Here is a 14,575-nt window from a genome sequence, read left to right as displayed (position 1 = left end):
ATTTGTTTGATCTTATCATTATAGTCTAAATATCAACCTCGTGCCAACAGCGCATTAGTTAACGGTGCTAGGTGTTTGTTTGCATGGCATTAAGGTGTCGGCCCATATAACATTAACGTGTCGACCATATGGATTTAAGATGTCGACTTGTATAGCACTAAGGTGTTGATCGACCATACCATCATTAAAACATTTAATTTTTTAATTGATGATGATTATTAGATAACAATTATTATCCTTACAGATAGCTCTCCTTCAAAACTCTCTAAGAGAATACTGAACTTTTCAATTCCCTGTGAAATTCCTTTACTCACAATCAAGTTTTACGAAATCTAAGGTAAAATCAAGACAACCAAGCTATCTGTAGCCTCTTTGATTCAAAAAGAATTTTTTTTGTCCAATGAGCTTGGACATAATCATTTGACTTTCACTCATGAATCATATGAACTTCTTCATAATTCTCAGATATAACTTTGCTACCTTGGGTTGACTGTAAATTGATCATCATATATGCAAATAGGATTGTTAGTACAGAGTAAATGATGTGATCTTCTTGTTTGCAGCTGACTTCACGCCGGTATGTACGACGGAGCTGGGCATGAACTTGCCTGCCATGTCTCATGTTCTTTCTCTTCATCGTCTCTTCAAGCCTGGATGCAAGGTGAGATTCCCGATAGTGGCGGATGATAACAGAGAGATGATTAGGCAACTCAACATGGTGGATCTAAACCAGAAGGATGCCGATGGAGTTGAGATCCCGTCTCGGGCTCTCCACGTGATCGGCCCGGACAAGACGATCAAGCTCAGCTTCCTTTTCCCTGCAGCCACCGGGAGAAACATGGACGACGTGGTGCGGGCGGTGGAGTCGCGGCAGACGACTGCAAACTTCAAGGTGGCCACCCCGGTGAACTGGAAGCCCGGAGAGCCGGTGGTCATCTCACCAAGCGTTTCCAATGAGGAAGCCAAGGTACTGTTTCCCCAGGGTGGATCTCCCATCCAAACAGCAGTACCTTCTCTTCACCAACCTCTGATCCATCTGCTGCAATGGTCACTTTGTGTTGTTTCTCTTCATCCAGTCTCCACTATGAAGTTTCTCCTCTATGCATACCTTTGGTACTTAAGTGTGTGCTGTAATCACTCTTCTTCTTCTTCTTCTTATGCTTCCTAGATCCAGTAATTTGATGTTATAATAAGGTTAGTCGGAGCGTAAGCGTGAAGCAGAATGGAAGTTCCACCACCATCTCAGCTGTGGTCTTCTGATGTTTGGGACTTATTTTTGTGTAGTTTTGAGCCCTGTCCTACTTTGGCTCTTAAGTTCTATTTCATTTTAGATGAATGTTAATGAAAAGTAAATACTTTGGCTCTGTATAATAATTATATAATGAAGATAGGGGGTATTTGGTTGCTCTTAAAAGATTCTGAGAAAAAATAGAGCACCAGATTATAAGTCTAACCATAACCACTGTTGCTTCATCTGTCTGTCATAGTTCTCATCAAAATCTAATCTAAGTGAGTAATACTTGATAATGCGTTTTCTTCTAATCTTTTGATCTCATATTTGTGCATGCAATCTGTATGTTTTGGTCCTCGGAAATCCGATAATAATATCTGTCAATGGTTCTCTTTATTTATCCTTCTTGGCCATGAACATGTTGTCTTTGATCAATGCTTAATTTCATCAAAACTTTGCAGCTTCCATCATTCAAATAGGATGATAGCCTTCTAAATTATTCATGACCAATACAAACGCATAAACACCGAATCCACACATTCTCTATGTACCAAGAAGATGCCCCACACATTCTTTATATACCAAGAAGACGCCGAAGACCATCCGTGGCGCCGGCATCGACGCCACCTCCACAAATGCCTCCCTTCACCTCTCCGAGTCCTGCTTCAGTCGAACCTTCGCTCTTGGGCTTCGTCAGAGGGAAACTCGGCAGCGGAAGACTGCTCGGTGGTGGCGACTTCGAGTACACCGATTGCAGGAAATCTATGCATCTGCTGTCATTCTCATCTACCTCTACCTTAACCAGTCTTTGGAGTGGATCCCGTGAAGCAACTGCAATGGCCTTCGCCTTTGGGTCCTTGGTGGGAGTCACAGACTGGCATCTCGGCTTCCTCTTGTTCTGTTGATGTGATCTCGGTCTCTTGCTCGGAGATGGGAGAGGCACAGGGAGGGGGAGTAGCGGCGATTGATGAGGACGAGGAGCACAAGGAAAAGAAGAACGAGGGGCGTTTAGTGGAAGCAGATCGGTGACAGAAACCAGAACACCCTTGGTAGCCGCAAACCTCCTGAGACTTACCGGAGATCGATCTACGAGAACACTCTCCATCACACCGATGATCTCTACAGGAATCAACTACTTTTATCTATGTTCTCACAACCGGAATCAAGGAAGAAGATTACAACTGCATGTAAAGATCGTTTGGGACGCTCTGTGGTCCGCAAGGCGTTATATAGAGCACAGTGCAACGGATAGTTTCACATCACTTGGGTCCTTTTATGATGGCGGAGTTCGCTCGTGGTTTGCCGACAGCCGCTGCAAGACGCAACTGCAAGCCCCGAGAAAGCTGCTCTTGGGCGGCAACCGGCCATTTGATGTGAGCCGTTGGATCTGGGCTGTGTTATAACCGTTGGAATCATCGCGGCCGTCGTTGGACAAAGGGCTACCTCAGAACGGCACGTGGAAAGCGATGGACCAGTGCTTCACCTTGATTTGTTGTTGACTTTTGAACCGCTGTTGACCGTCGAGGAAAGGTCGATATCATCGTCATCTTCTTACATTTATTTGGGGTTGCTTCGGCAAAGGCCCTCTTTGGGTCATTCGATGTTCATGCTGGCCTGTTCTTGAGTTTTCCTTTTCTTTTTCTTGTCATTTTATAGCCACTTTGGTAGTAGATCCGTAAAACCTACTAGTTTTAGATAAACGTGGTGTGCAAATTATTATTATTATTGTTGTTGTTGTTGTTATTATTATAACATTCTAATCTCTGTCCAGTTTCAAACTGTTTCTTATCGGTAGATACTTCTCGGACAAGCATTGAATGAAATCATATATAAGGTTCTCCTGTGTTAGAAAACTACATAAGCAACCACTTGTACCAGTGTACACAATTCCTCCAATACCATATCTAGGAAGCGTTAATATACACAACCTTACCACTCTAAATATAAAGATAATCTCCAATACGAGATGTAGGGAGAGTAAATATAATCTCTAGATACAGAAATAATCTCCAATGATGGACAGGATTAAACTGGCATTTCATATTACCAGAACTCGGAATCATGTTGTTGCCCGTCCAGTAACACTAATAAAGCAAAATAGGTAACATCAACATAATTAAAATCTGACATCATGACATTAACAATTTCAACCAACAAACAAAAGAGAATTCCATGTAAAATGAAAGGAGAATTCCATCGGTAACATACAGCATAAAGCCCACAAGTTTGAAAGTCTTTGGAAAATAGGAAAAGCAATTAATTGAAAAGGAAAAGTGAAGCACTTCCAAAGTTAAGTATCTCTAGAAGGGGCCTTCTTGGCAGCCTCAGCTGCAGCTTTCTCTGCCTCTATTTCAGCGACGATAGCATCGATCTCAGCTTCTTCGAGTTGACGAAGACCATGTTCCTTGGTCATCACAGCAATTTCTATGTTCTTTCCTCCACTCTCAACAACCTAAACAAAGCAATTACAATTATTCTCATCAAGTTCAAACAAAAAATTGCATTTATTTTCTTTTTTCTTTGGTGTTTCCATGAGAAATTCCATAACAATTGTCTGTTGGGCAATAGGAGAACAAGCCAACTGATGCTTATAAGGGTGTTGCAACTAGTTGCTAAAGGAAAGACAAATCGTCCAAGCAGGAAAACGAGCATAAAAAATGGCAACGGAACTAATGTTCAAAGGCATCAGGAGTTTAAATACCGAATAAAGTACATCTTGATAAATATAGTAGAAAATTGCCGCACAAGGATACTGAAGAAATTTAGGACTGCGTAAGAACTCTCAAGACAATTAAAAGAGTCCATCTGAAAAGAAGAATAATAAATAAAAGTATAAAAAGGTTATGAGGGCATCATAGCAAGTTGCATTTAAATCTTAAATAAATAATAAAAATAACAATAAAAGGATGTAAAAGAAATTTACCTTTTTTCATGATAACAACAAACTTTAACATTGTCAATCATGTGATATTGCTTAAGTCCAAAAAATATCACAAGACAATCCTACAAAATGATATGTTTTTGCTACAAAAAAAATAAAAATAAAAAAAATAAATAAATAAAAATATATATATATATATTGTAAAATCTAGGGAGAATTAATGTTCTTTGACTCTTCTATATTGTTTCACTAGTAAAATGCAACATTGAGACATAAATTAACTTCAAAAACTGAAGAGCCTGCACTTATGTAATTTTTACATCCTGGAAATAAGTCCTTGACAAACAAGTTTTATTCCCTACAATGAAATGCAGATTTTGTCCAACCTCGTCGCTTTATCTTAGTTGACCACACAAAATATAATAGAACAATGATCTGCAGTTCACCACAAGGAAAATTCTACTATCTTGTTTTTTAAGTATGAACTACACATGATATATCCGTAGATTCTTTCGCTAAGACTTGCTGCATTTGACAGCATATTCCAAAAACAGGAGACATGATGCAATCCTCCAATATGCAGATTTAATATTGCTTGTACTTGTTGGCTTTGTCATATTTCAAAACACACCTGGAGTCACTTATTTGAAATCACATACATGTGAGGCAATTAAGAGTAATCTAGCAATAATTTCTATGTTGCTTACGGCTTCGTTGTTGTTGTTGTAGCAAAAATTTCTATGGCCTAAATAATATCAAGTCCAGATTGGAAGTAGCATGATTAAGCATAAATACAAAAAGAAAAGACAGAATCTATTTTTCCTTACTTGGTCTAAATAGCAATCATTACAACTCAGAACCTCAACAGGTAGTTTATCTACCTTGTCCAACCCACCATGCATCAGCTTTAGCCTTTGGTTGTTTGAGTGGACTCAAAAAAATTAGTGACTTAAAATAGACATGGAGTGCTTTGCGTTTGCTTCTCACCTCTTTGTATACCTTTAAAATGTTAACATCCTCGTTCCACAGAATATGCAGTCTCATATTAATTTGAGCCATTTTTACTCCATGTCTAAGGCATAAAATTAAAACCAACTAGTGGTTTCAATATGATGATTATTAACTTGAAATTGACAAGTACTTAAGAACATTTCATTCCCTAAATGATAAAACTTCCGTAAGTTAATAAATGTAAAATCAATAACTTTTTTTTGTCTCGGCATCTAAAGCTAAGCATTTCTTGTTGTAGTTAACTAATTGGCATTTCTGGTATCAATTAAACAGCACTACAAAAATTAATCTAGTTTACTAGATTGCTCACCACTAGATCCAAATGTTCATCAACCATGGGAATCATAAACCTTCTAAGTTATGTAATGACGAATTCAATCTGCTCCGTAAGAGTAGTACCAGTACTCCTAGTAAGTCCTAAACAAGCTAGTATAGTAGTTTGGGATATTCAAAAAAGATAGGGAGATAATGGAGGTTATGGAACCAAATCTGAATCAAGAAACAGGTTCTAAAACAAACTCCTAATAAAAATACAACTTTTCTGAGCTTGAATATGCCCATCCATATGGACTGGGTCGACACCATATGGACAATCCAAGTGGACGACACGAGAAGCCCTTGTTTGGGGCCTATTTAGTTTTGTGGGGGAACAAAGACTCCAAGTACACCAGCCAACTGCAACAATGGTTATTTTCACTCCTGGAAAAGATTTGCACTAACTTGCAATGTATGTTTATACATTTAAAGACTTCCGTACTAGTTTAGAATTCTAATTATATTAAAAGATCTCAGCGCTGGTAGCCCTGCAGATCTAAGCCCTCAAACACTCACTCATCCTTGAAGAACTATCATTTCTCCACTTTTATGCTAGGTAAAGTTAGATTAGTTAGTAGTAAACTTAGTTGACAATTTGTGGGAAGCTTCTTTTCCACCTTCAGTTGGAGAAGCACGCATTGGAGTCAATAATCTTCGAAATTTTAAAGTCTTTGTTACTTTATGCTCAATACCTACTTGATTTAACACTAACACTGACTATCCAATGTCAGATTCTGACATACATAAGCAAGGTCATGTTTAACAATCACAATTTTTGACATAAATTTACATACATATGAAATAATGAAAAATAAATTACTCAATAATTAGAAGAAATGGTGACAATGTGTAATTCAACAAACTAACGATAAGATCAAGAGATCGCCTACCTTAATTAACAAGACCTTAGACATCTTTAACCTTTCAAGTCATTTTTTCGTAATATAACTACTCAAAGACAAATTTAGCAATATAAAGCAGTTGTCTCGAAATAATCAAAAGAAAACCAACAGGGTTATTTATGGAAACAACAAAATCATCAACCAAGAAGTAAGAGAAAGAATTTACTTCAAGCAGTGCTCTGATGGCTAATTTCACTGTCTCCTGCCCGGAAGTCTCCTTGTAATTCTTCTCCAGAAACTCCCGCATCGAGTTGGAGTTCCTCCCGGTGGCGTTGGCCTTCCAGGCTGAGAAGGTCCCCGAAGGGTCGGTCTGGTAGAGCGCGGGCACGCCGCTGTAGGGGTCGAAGCCGACGATGAGCGTGGAGAGGCCGAAGGGCCGGACACCGCCGCTCTGGGTGTACTTCTGCTGCAGGCCGGCGATGTAGCGGGTGATGTACTCGACCGTGACCGGGTCCTCCACGGTAAGGCGGTGGCTCTGGCACTCGATGCGGGCGCGGTTGATGAGGACGCGGGCGTCGGCCTTGAGGCCCGCGCACGCCAACGCGATGTGCGTGTCCAGGCTCACGATCTTGCGCACCGATCTGAAACAAAGATCAAGAAGGAAATGATCACAGGAGCCCTAACAAAATCGGGGATCACGTGGAGGATACCAAAAGGAAGACGGAGTACCGGGAGTCCTGGAGCTTGGGGGTGGACTTCTTCTCGACGCCGAGGACGATGGTGTCGGTGCCGCGAACGCCGACGGCAGCGTTGCCCTTGCGGACGGCCTCGAGGGCGTACTCCACCTGGAAGAGGTGGCCGTCGGGGGAGAAGACGGTGATCGCGCGGTCATAGCGGGCCATCTGTTTGGTACCGTGCTTTGTTGCGACAACAAAGAGCAGAAAAAAGGATCAGAAGACACAGAGGGTTTACTTGGGGAAGAAGAAGGGGCACCAGGGCTCTCGGCCCAGTAATATAATTATAATCTCACGGAAGCAATAAACGAGCATATAACATAATGGATGCTTATAACAAACTACAATAATAATTGCTGTGAAATATATGAATAAAAGAAGGATAAAAAAGTAAATTTCTAAAAAAATACTATTTATAACCCTTTACTATTTATAATTTTATTTTATTTTATTTTTTTAATATTTCTGATGAGGATAGTAATTATGATAAGACTTGACTGACATCAACCGACGCCTCACGCCTCGATCGGTGCGACTGCACTCGGTCAACCGAACCGGAACATCGGCTGAGGTGCATTAACGCCTACTCAAGCTCGGTTCTTCATGCCACGTCAACACCCATGTTAGACGCTACTAGCCTGCCTCCTGCAGGCGGGCACATCAAACAACAGTAAGCTTCTCTATAAATACCCTCTCGTTCATCAGAGAGAGGGGGAGCAGCGAGACACACACAAACACTCCTTCATCCTGAAACCCCCTCCACATCTTCATCTAACTTGATCGTCGGAGGGGTCGAGTCGAGCACCCCGGCCCGACCTTTATGCAGGTACGAAGCCGAAGGTCCCCGTCGGTCCTGCAAACAGAGACGATTACACCGTCTCGATCAGACACTGCCCCCGACCTCCTCAGCGGGCTCGTGGAGCGCCCCAGGGAGATCCCCGTCTTCCGGACCAGAACCGAGCCGCGTCGGCTCCGAGGCCACGGCTCAAAGTTATTTACACCAACAATTTCAATACTCTTTTTATAAATAAATATAAATACGTACTGGGTCAAATAACATTTAGCAAGTAAAGACTAGGGGAGCATAATGGACAGTAGAGAAAGTGGGCTAAGAGAGCCTTAACAACAAAGAGTGCAAGCTTGGAAGCGACGATCAACAAGGAGCACCAAGGATTATGAGAAGAAGAAAAAAATGGTAAAATCAAAACTAATGGGGTTATAAATAGTAAATTATTATTATTATTATTAAGGGGTTATAAATAGTAAATGGTTGTCAATGGTAAAAATAATTTTAAATATTAAACTCTAAAAATATCTCTTATTTTTATTTTTCTTTTTTAGGTTAGCGTTTTTTTTCCTATTTATTTTCACAAAGCACTCCTTATTTCCTAAAAGATAAGACTACTCCTTACCTTTGCATCGTTCATAGTTATCGTTGCCTTTGCCCCACTTCTCGTTACCTCCGCCACCACCCCATTGCCCCCACCTCTGCTCTCTTGCTCTACCATTTCTATCCCTTATTCGTTGTTATTATGGACTCGATGATGTATAAATGCTCGTAGACCTCTTTCTCGAGGGAGTTAAAGACATGGGATTGATCAGTGGGATGGGGAGCCAGTTAGGGTGGTGGTAATCAAGGCCACAAGTAGGTCTTGCATTAGGACTATCAAGGTGGATAGAGAAAGTTACCTATGCCAAGTGCCAACACAAGTCATGGTGGCGATCACGAACATCATAGACTACTGTAGCAATAACGGGAGAGACATCAATCGATCGATGGTGCACTTGGACTAATGGGTGTAGGTGAGGGGCTTGTTGTCGGTGGCACAGTAGGCGATGATAAAGATTCTTGAGTCTCAAATTTTGATAATAAAATCAATTAATAAATTTAATAAATAAAATACTTCAACTATGGACTTAAACCATCAAAGACAATGTTAAACTAGAGAATCGAATATTGTCTTATTAAAAATTAGATATCCGGTAGGAGGATTGATCGACGTATTGAAGGATTAAACGATATATCGAACAATATACCAAAAGAGTGGATATCTTGTTGGAAGAAGTGGTTGCTGATTTAAAACCTTTTTTGAAGATAATTTGAGGTGCAATTGTGCTTTAATTGAACTAAATTTATCATATATCAAGTTAAGGTCAAATTGGGTTGAATTCAAAATAGAGTTATAAGGTTCTCTTATGAGCCTTAAAAAATATTGTAAAAGGTTATTGATATGTATTGAAAGAAAGATTAATAATGAAAATCAATAGAATTACTATAAATAGATTTAACTTTATATCTTTGCTTGGTCTCTTATTCATACTTATTTCTTGATCTGTAATTTGTTGAAGTTTACAATAACATTAACGAACTCTCGGTGAACCTCCTGTGAGCTTTCGACGAACTTCCAAAGAACTTCCGACGAGCTTTCGGTGAAACCCTGATAAACCTCCAGCGAGTTTTCGACGAACTCCGAATGAACTTTCAACGAGCTTTCGACGAACTCCTGGTGAACCTTTGGCGAGCTTTTGACGAACTCCCAACGAACTTCTGGCGAGCTTTCGGCGAACACCTAGTGAACCTCCGACGAGCTTTTGACGAACTCCCAACGAACTTCTGACGAGCTTTCGGTGAACTCCCGGTGAACTTCCAGCGAGCTTTCACTACATCATCTGATCCTTCAGTGTATCCCCCGATTCATCTGACCCGATGCCTGATCATTGACTCTGGCCTAACTTTGATTCTTCTTTAATTATTTTATCTTTCTCTGTTATAGTCCAACATCACTTATCTTAACGCATAGATTAGATTATTAATTGACTTGATGTACCACTCGCATAGATTTGATTCTTCTTTATTCATACCTATTTCTTGATTTATAATTTTTTGAAGTTTACGATAACATTAATTCACAGCTTTCGTCTCTTGGTCTCTTATTCATACTTATTTCTTGATTTGTAATTTCTTGAAGTTTACAATAACATTCATGTCTCTCTTAGTGTTATATCATTCTAAACAAAGATCTCACGCCTCTCTTAGTGTTATATCATTCTAAACAAAGATCTCACGAAGCTCTCGAAGGAGGAGGGTATGTCGATAACGACAGTGAGAAAGAGGAAGAGATGAGAGGAGGGAAGCAAGGGCAATAGAGCCTTCCGTAATTTTATTTTTTACGAAATAAAAAATATTACGTGCGAATAAACGATAAATGAAAAGCTGATAGGGCAAAAAGCGAATAATTTTTTTTAAGAATTTACCCATAAAAATATCAAACAAAAAAGTACGGAATGGTGAAGAGATTCAACTGGCATATCTTTAGGGCAAGACATTTCGTCAAACAGTTGGGCGTAATTCCGTCTTCACCCTCACCGGCAAGCCTCCCTCCATCCTCATCGTCATCGCCAGCTGGTGTCTCCCCCTCTCGGCCGCCAACTCCACATCGAACCTCTCCAAGATGCAGGCTGCCAACGCCTTCATCTGGATGTAGGCCATGTCCTTCCCCAAGCACGTCCTCGGCCCCGTGTGGAACACCGGGTATAATGCTGGGCTTTTTGGCTGGAACACCCCCTCATCTAGCCATCGCTCAGGCCTGAACTGCCCGCCGTCCGGTCCCCATATCGCCTCCCTTCTCCCCATAGCATACGCGTTGTACATCACCAACCATCCCCTTCCCACTCGTACGCCGTCCGGCAGCTCGTCCGCCTCTCGGCACTCCCTCACCACAAGCGGCACCGGCGGGTACAGTCGCAGCGACTCGGATATGGCCGCATGCAGGTAGTTCATGTCCCTCAGTTCCTCCAGCGTGAACGACTCCTCGCCGATGTTTCCTTCTCGTTGTCGAGATCGGATCTGTTTGACTTCATCCCTTATCTTGTCCACCACATCGGGCCGTGAGGAGAGGGCCCAGAAGAACCAGGTGAGCGCCGAGGGCGTGGTGTCGCGCCCGGCTAGCACGAAGCTGATGAGGATGTCGCGAAGGTACTCGTCGGAATTGGCGCTTCCCAATGCAAATCGAGAGAGGAAATCATGGCCGCCGCTCTGCGGGTCTCTACTCGACCGCACGCATCGGTCAACAAATCCGTGGACGATCTCCATCGACTCCCGCAGCTGCCGCTCAGTTCCGATGTCGAGCCACTTCTTGATCCTCCAAACGAGCGTGAACGGCTGCATCGCCCGATCAACGCTGAGGCGCGTGGCCTCGTCGAACGCGTGGAAGAACCGCTCCCCCTCCTCGCTTCCACCCCCGAGGCATCTGGGGTCCTCCCCGAACACCAGACTGCAGATGTTGTCGAACGCGAAGCGTTCAAGCACGTCCTGGAGGTCCAACACCAAGCCGCCACGACTGGCTTCCGCCAAACAAGGAAGCAGCCGGCCGAGGAGCTCGTGGCGCACCTTGTCGAGTACGAAGGCGCGGAGGGACCTGGTGTTGAACTCGTAGCTGGCGGCCTTGCGCTGGAGGCGCCACTCCTCGCCGTTGGTGTTGAGGATGCCACCGCCGAGGCAATCGCGGATCGTCGAGATGATGGCCTCGCTCTTAGGGTAGTTGGCGAAGCGAGTCTTGGCGACGTGCTCCACGTTGGCGGGGTTGGCGGTGAAGACGAAGGGGGCGACGGTGACCGTGGGGGTGGGAGAGGCCAGGATGAGCTCCGTGGACCAGTCCAGCATGCGGCGGCTGTTCTTGACGAGATGGGGAATATTACCTACGACGGGGTAGCTCCCGAGGGGGGTGAACTTGCCCGGATTACTACTGTGTCGGGAGCATCGGGGCTTGAAGAAGAGAAGAAGGGCGGCGAAAAGGAGAGAGAAGAAGAGGACAAGGGACAAAAAACAGAGCTCCATTTTGCCAACCGCGTTGCCCACTCTCCTCAGTCCTTACCGAGAAGATTGTTGGCGTGTTGGTGACGGTGTTCAAGCTGCCGCCCTAAAACAATGAGAGAATTGTTGAGGCGGGGAGAGGACAGAACTGGAAAACCAAAAACCTTGTAATTGATCTGTGATTGGACTTTTTTGGATGATCCTGTATCTCTTGGAAAGCAAATCATAGAGGATATGTGGCACGGATTTTTTACACTTTAGTTAGATCATATGTTACGTTGTTATCAAATCATATAGAAATCATAATATGTTATTTTCAAACATTTTTTAAAGAAAAATAAAAATGATCTACAACCAAAACGGGTTCCCACCTCACCTGTGGGTTTCAGATCAATCATAAGACCTGAGAAACGTTTGGCATCTCGATCATGTGCGCTTCAGTCTGTAGATGCAGTCAACACAGAACGGATCAAAGTTGGAATGCATGATGAGCATGCTGAATTTATTATTTGATGTTTGGTTGGCACTGTCGGTGACTTCTTGTAATGGTCGGACGCAGGAAGCGACATGGTTTAGGGATCCATCACTTGTCATCGCACTTCCCATCCCAAGCGGCTACATGCACTGTTCTTTAAGCTTCAAAGATGCAAGAAGAAAATTTGTTGACATAATCTCAGTTGAAGTTCTACCGAACGCTGCGCTGCGCATCGAAGAAAGCGAACACCAGTAAGTCTAACCAGTCATTTCATCAAACACCCTCGATCGCCTTCACCCTCACCGGCAGGCCTCCCTCCATCCTCATGGTGAACGTCAGCAGGTGACGCGGCTGCCTCCTCTCCTCCGCCACCTCCACGTTAAACCTCTCCAAGATGCCGGCCACCAGCGCCTTCATCTGGATGTAGGCCATGTCCTTCCCCAGGCACATCCGCGGCCCCGCGTGGAACACCGGGAACACGAACGGGCTCTTCGGCCGGAACACTCCCTCCTCGTCCAGCCACCTCTCCGGCCTGAACTCACCGCAGTCCGCTCCCCACACTCCTTCCCGCCTCGCTATGGCGTAGGCGTTGTACATCACCGTCCATCCCTTCCGCACCCGCGCCCCGTCCGGCGTCTCGTCCTCCTCCGCGCTCACGCGCGGCAGCAGCGGCACCGGCGGGTACAGCCGCAGCGACTCCGATATTGCAGCGTGGACGTAGGCCATCTCCCTCAGCTCCTCCAGAGTGAACGTCGCTGCCTCCTCACCGTCGTTTCCCGGTTGCCGCCGAGACCGGATGCGCTTGACCTCTTCCCTTATTCTGTTCACCACGTCGGGTCGCGAGGAGAGGAGCCAGAAGAACCAAGTGAGCGCCGAGGGCGTCGTGTCGCGCCCGGCGAGCACGAAGCTGATGAGGATGTCGCGGACGTACTCGTCCGAGTTGGCGCCGTCAGCCGCGAACCGGGAGAGGAAGTCGCTTCCCATGTCGCTCTTGATCGGTGTTGATCTTCTCGCTTTCACGGCCTTCTCGATGACGTCGTGGACGATCGACATCGATTCGCGGAGACACCTCTCCGCACCGACGCCCAGCCATTTCTGCAGCTTCCACATCCAGGCAAATGGCCAGTTCATCCTCTCGATGCTGAGGTGCGCGGCCCGGTCGAACGCGTGGAAGAACCGCTCCCCCTCCTCGCTGCCGCCTCCGAGGCACTTGGGGTCCATCCCGAACACCAAACTGCATATGTTGTCGAAGGCGAACCGCTCGAGCACGTCCTGAAGGTCGACGACGTCGCCGCTCCGGCTAGCCCTGTTCAGGAGGGGGAGCAGCCGGCCAACGAGCTCGCGGCGGGCCTTGTCGAGGACGAAGGCGCGGAGGGACCTGGTGTTGAACTCAAAGCTGGCAGTCTTGCGCTGCGACTTCCAATCGGCGCCGTTGGAGTTGAAGATGCCGCGGCCGAGGAAGTCGTGCAGGGTGGCGACGTCAGCGTCGCCCTTGGGGTAGTTGCCGAAGTTGGCCTTGGTGACGTGCTCGACGTTGGCGGAGCTGGCGGTGAAGACGAAGGGGGCAACGGTGACGGTGGCGGTGGGGGAGGCGGCGACGAGCTCCGTCACCCATTCCAGGAGGCGGTGCCGGTTCTTGACGAAGTGAGGGAGGTTCCCGACGACGGGGTAGCTCCGTAAGAGGGTCAAGTCAGCGGGCTCGGGAGGATGCGAGCGTCGCCTGCAGAAGAAGAGGAGGGAAGAAAAGAAGAGAACGAAGAGGGCGGCCACGGAGCAGACGTCCATTTCCAGCACCATAATTGAGTCGCCTTTGGTTGTCATCGCAGGCCTTACTAGAAAGAAGAGAAGCGCGCAGGATAACACAGAAGTCGCGTGACTACGGCTTCGGCAAGTGCGCCAATTTAGTGCACCAACCGGAATCCACCGTCTCCAGTCACATGCGTCAGTTCAGGGTTCTATTTAATGATAGAGTCGGCCTTTCGTTGTCACCGCTCGCCATACTCCAGAGAAGATAAGCGCATCGGATAACTCAGACGTCACGTGACTACAGCTTGTGCGCACTAAGCTATTGTACCGTGTTCGCGGGAATCCACCGTCTCCGGAGACATTGGTGATGATGCGTCAGTTAACGGTTCTATTTAATGGTGTCTCGATCTGAGGGCAACAAGTCCCTCAAACCCTTCAAACAAGTCCGTCTATGAACTGCACGTTAGCAGTGGGCAAAGCCGCAAAGGTGCTTCGTTAACTAGGCGTAAAAGGTGTCTCAATTGCAA

The 14,575-nt window shown here is 45.1% G+C and overlaps 4 protein-coding genes across 4 annotated transcripts; 1 reads left to right on the top strand and 3 right to left on the bottom strand.

Annotated features, from left to right (window-relative positions):
* Positions 1-598: 598 nt before the first annotated feature.
* Positions 599-1,710, top strand: LOC135631522 (1-Cys peroxiredoxin-like). The gene is made up of 2 exons (XM_065139259.1): positions 599-967; positions 1,693-1,710. The coding sequence occupies exons 1-2, from the start codon at positions 599-601 to the stop codon at positions 1,708-1,710; spliced, it is 387 nt and encodes a 128-aa protein (XP_064995331.1).
* Positions 1,711-3,344: 1,634 nt separating this feature from the next.
* On the bottom strand, positions 3,345-7,307 carry LOC103971111 (proteasome subunit alpha type-7). The gene is made up of 3 exons (XM_009385068.3): positions 7,010-7,307; positions 6,507-6,921; positions 3,345-3,683 (listed from the first exon to the last, which is right to left on the bottom strand). Exons 1-3 carry the CDS (start codon positions 7,180-7,182, stop codon positions 3,522-3,524), a joined length of 750 nt encoding a protein of 249 aa, XP_009383343.1. The 5' UTR covers positions 7,183-7,307; the 3' UTR covers positions 3,345-3,521.
* A 2,925-nt stretch (positions 7,308-10,232) lies between these two features.
* On the bottom strand, positions 10,233-12,342 carry LOC103971101 (cytochrome P450 CYP94D108). Its single transcript, XM_009385057.3, has 2 exons — positions 12,204-12,342; positions 10,233-11,933 (listed from the first exon to the last, which is right to left on the bottom strand). The coding sequence occupies exon 2, from the start codon at positions 11,849-11,851 to the stop codon at positions 10,346-10,348; it is 1,506 nt and encodes a 501-aa protein (XP_009383332.2). The 5' UTR covers positions 11,852-11,933; positions 12,204-12,342; the 3' UTR covers positions 10,233-10,345.
* On the bottom strand, positions 12,303-14,221 carry LOC135631827 (cytochrome P450 CYP94D108-like). The gene has a single exon (XM_065139797.1). It carries the CDS (start codon positions 14,121-14,123, stop codon positions 12,576-12,578), a length of 1,548 nt encoding a protein of 515 aa, XP_064995869.1. The 5' UTR covers positions 14,124-14,221; the 3' UTR covers positions 12,303-12,575.
* Between the last annotated feature and the right edge of the window lie 354 nt (positions 14,222-14,575).

This window comes from Musa acuminata, chromosome BXJ3-2 (assembly GCF_036884655.1).
Source record: "Musa acuminata AAA Group cultivar baxijiao chromosome BXJ3-2, Cavendish_Baxijiao_AAA, whole genome shotgun sequence".
Classification (NCBI taxonomy): Eukaryota; Viridiplantae; Streptophyta; class Magnoliopsida; order Zingiberales; family Musaceae; genus Musa; species Musa acuminata.
The sequence above is the reverse complement of the archived record's forward strand: the minus strand, read 5'-3'. Positions and strand labels throughout refer to the sequence as shown.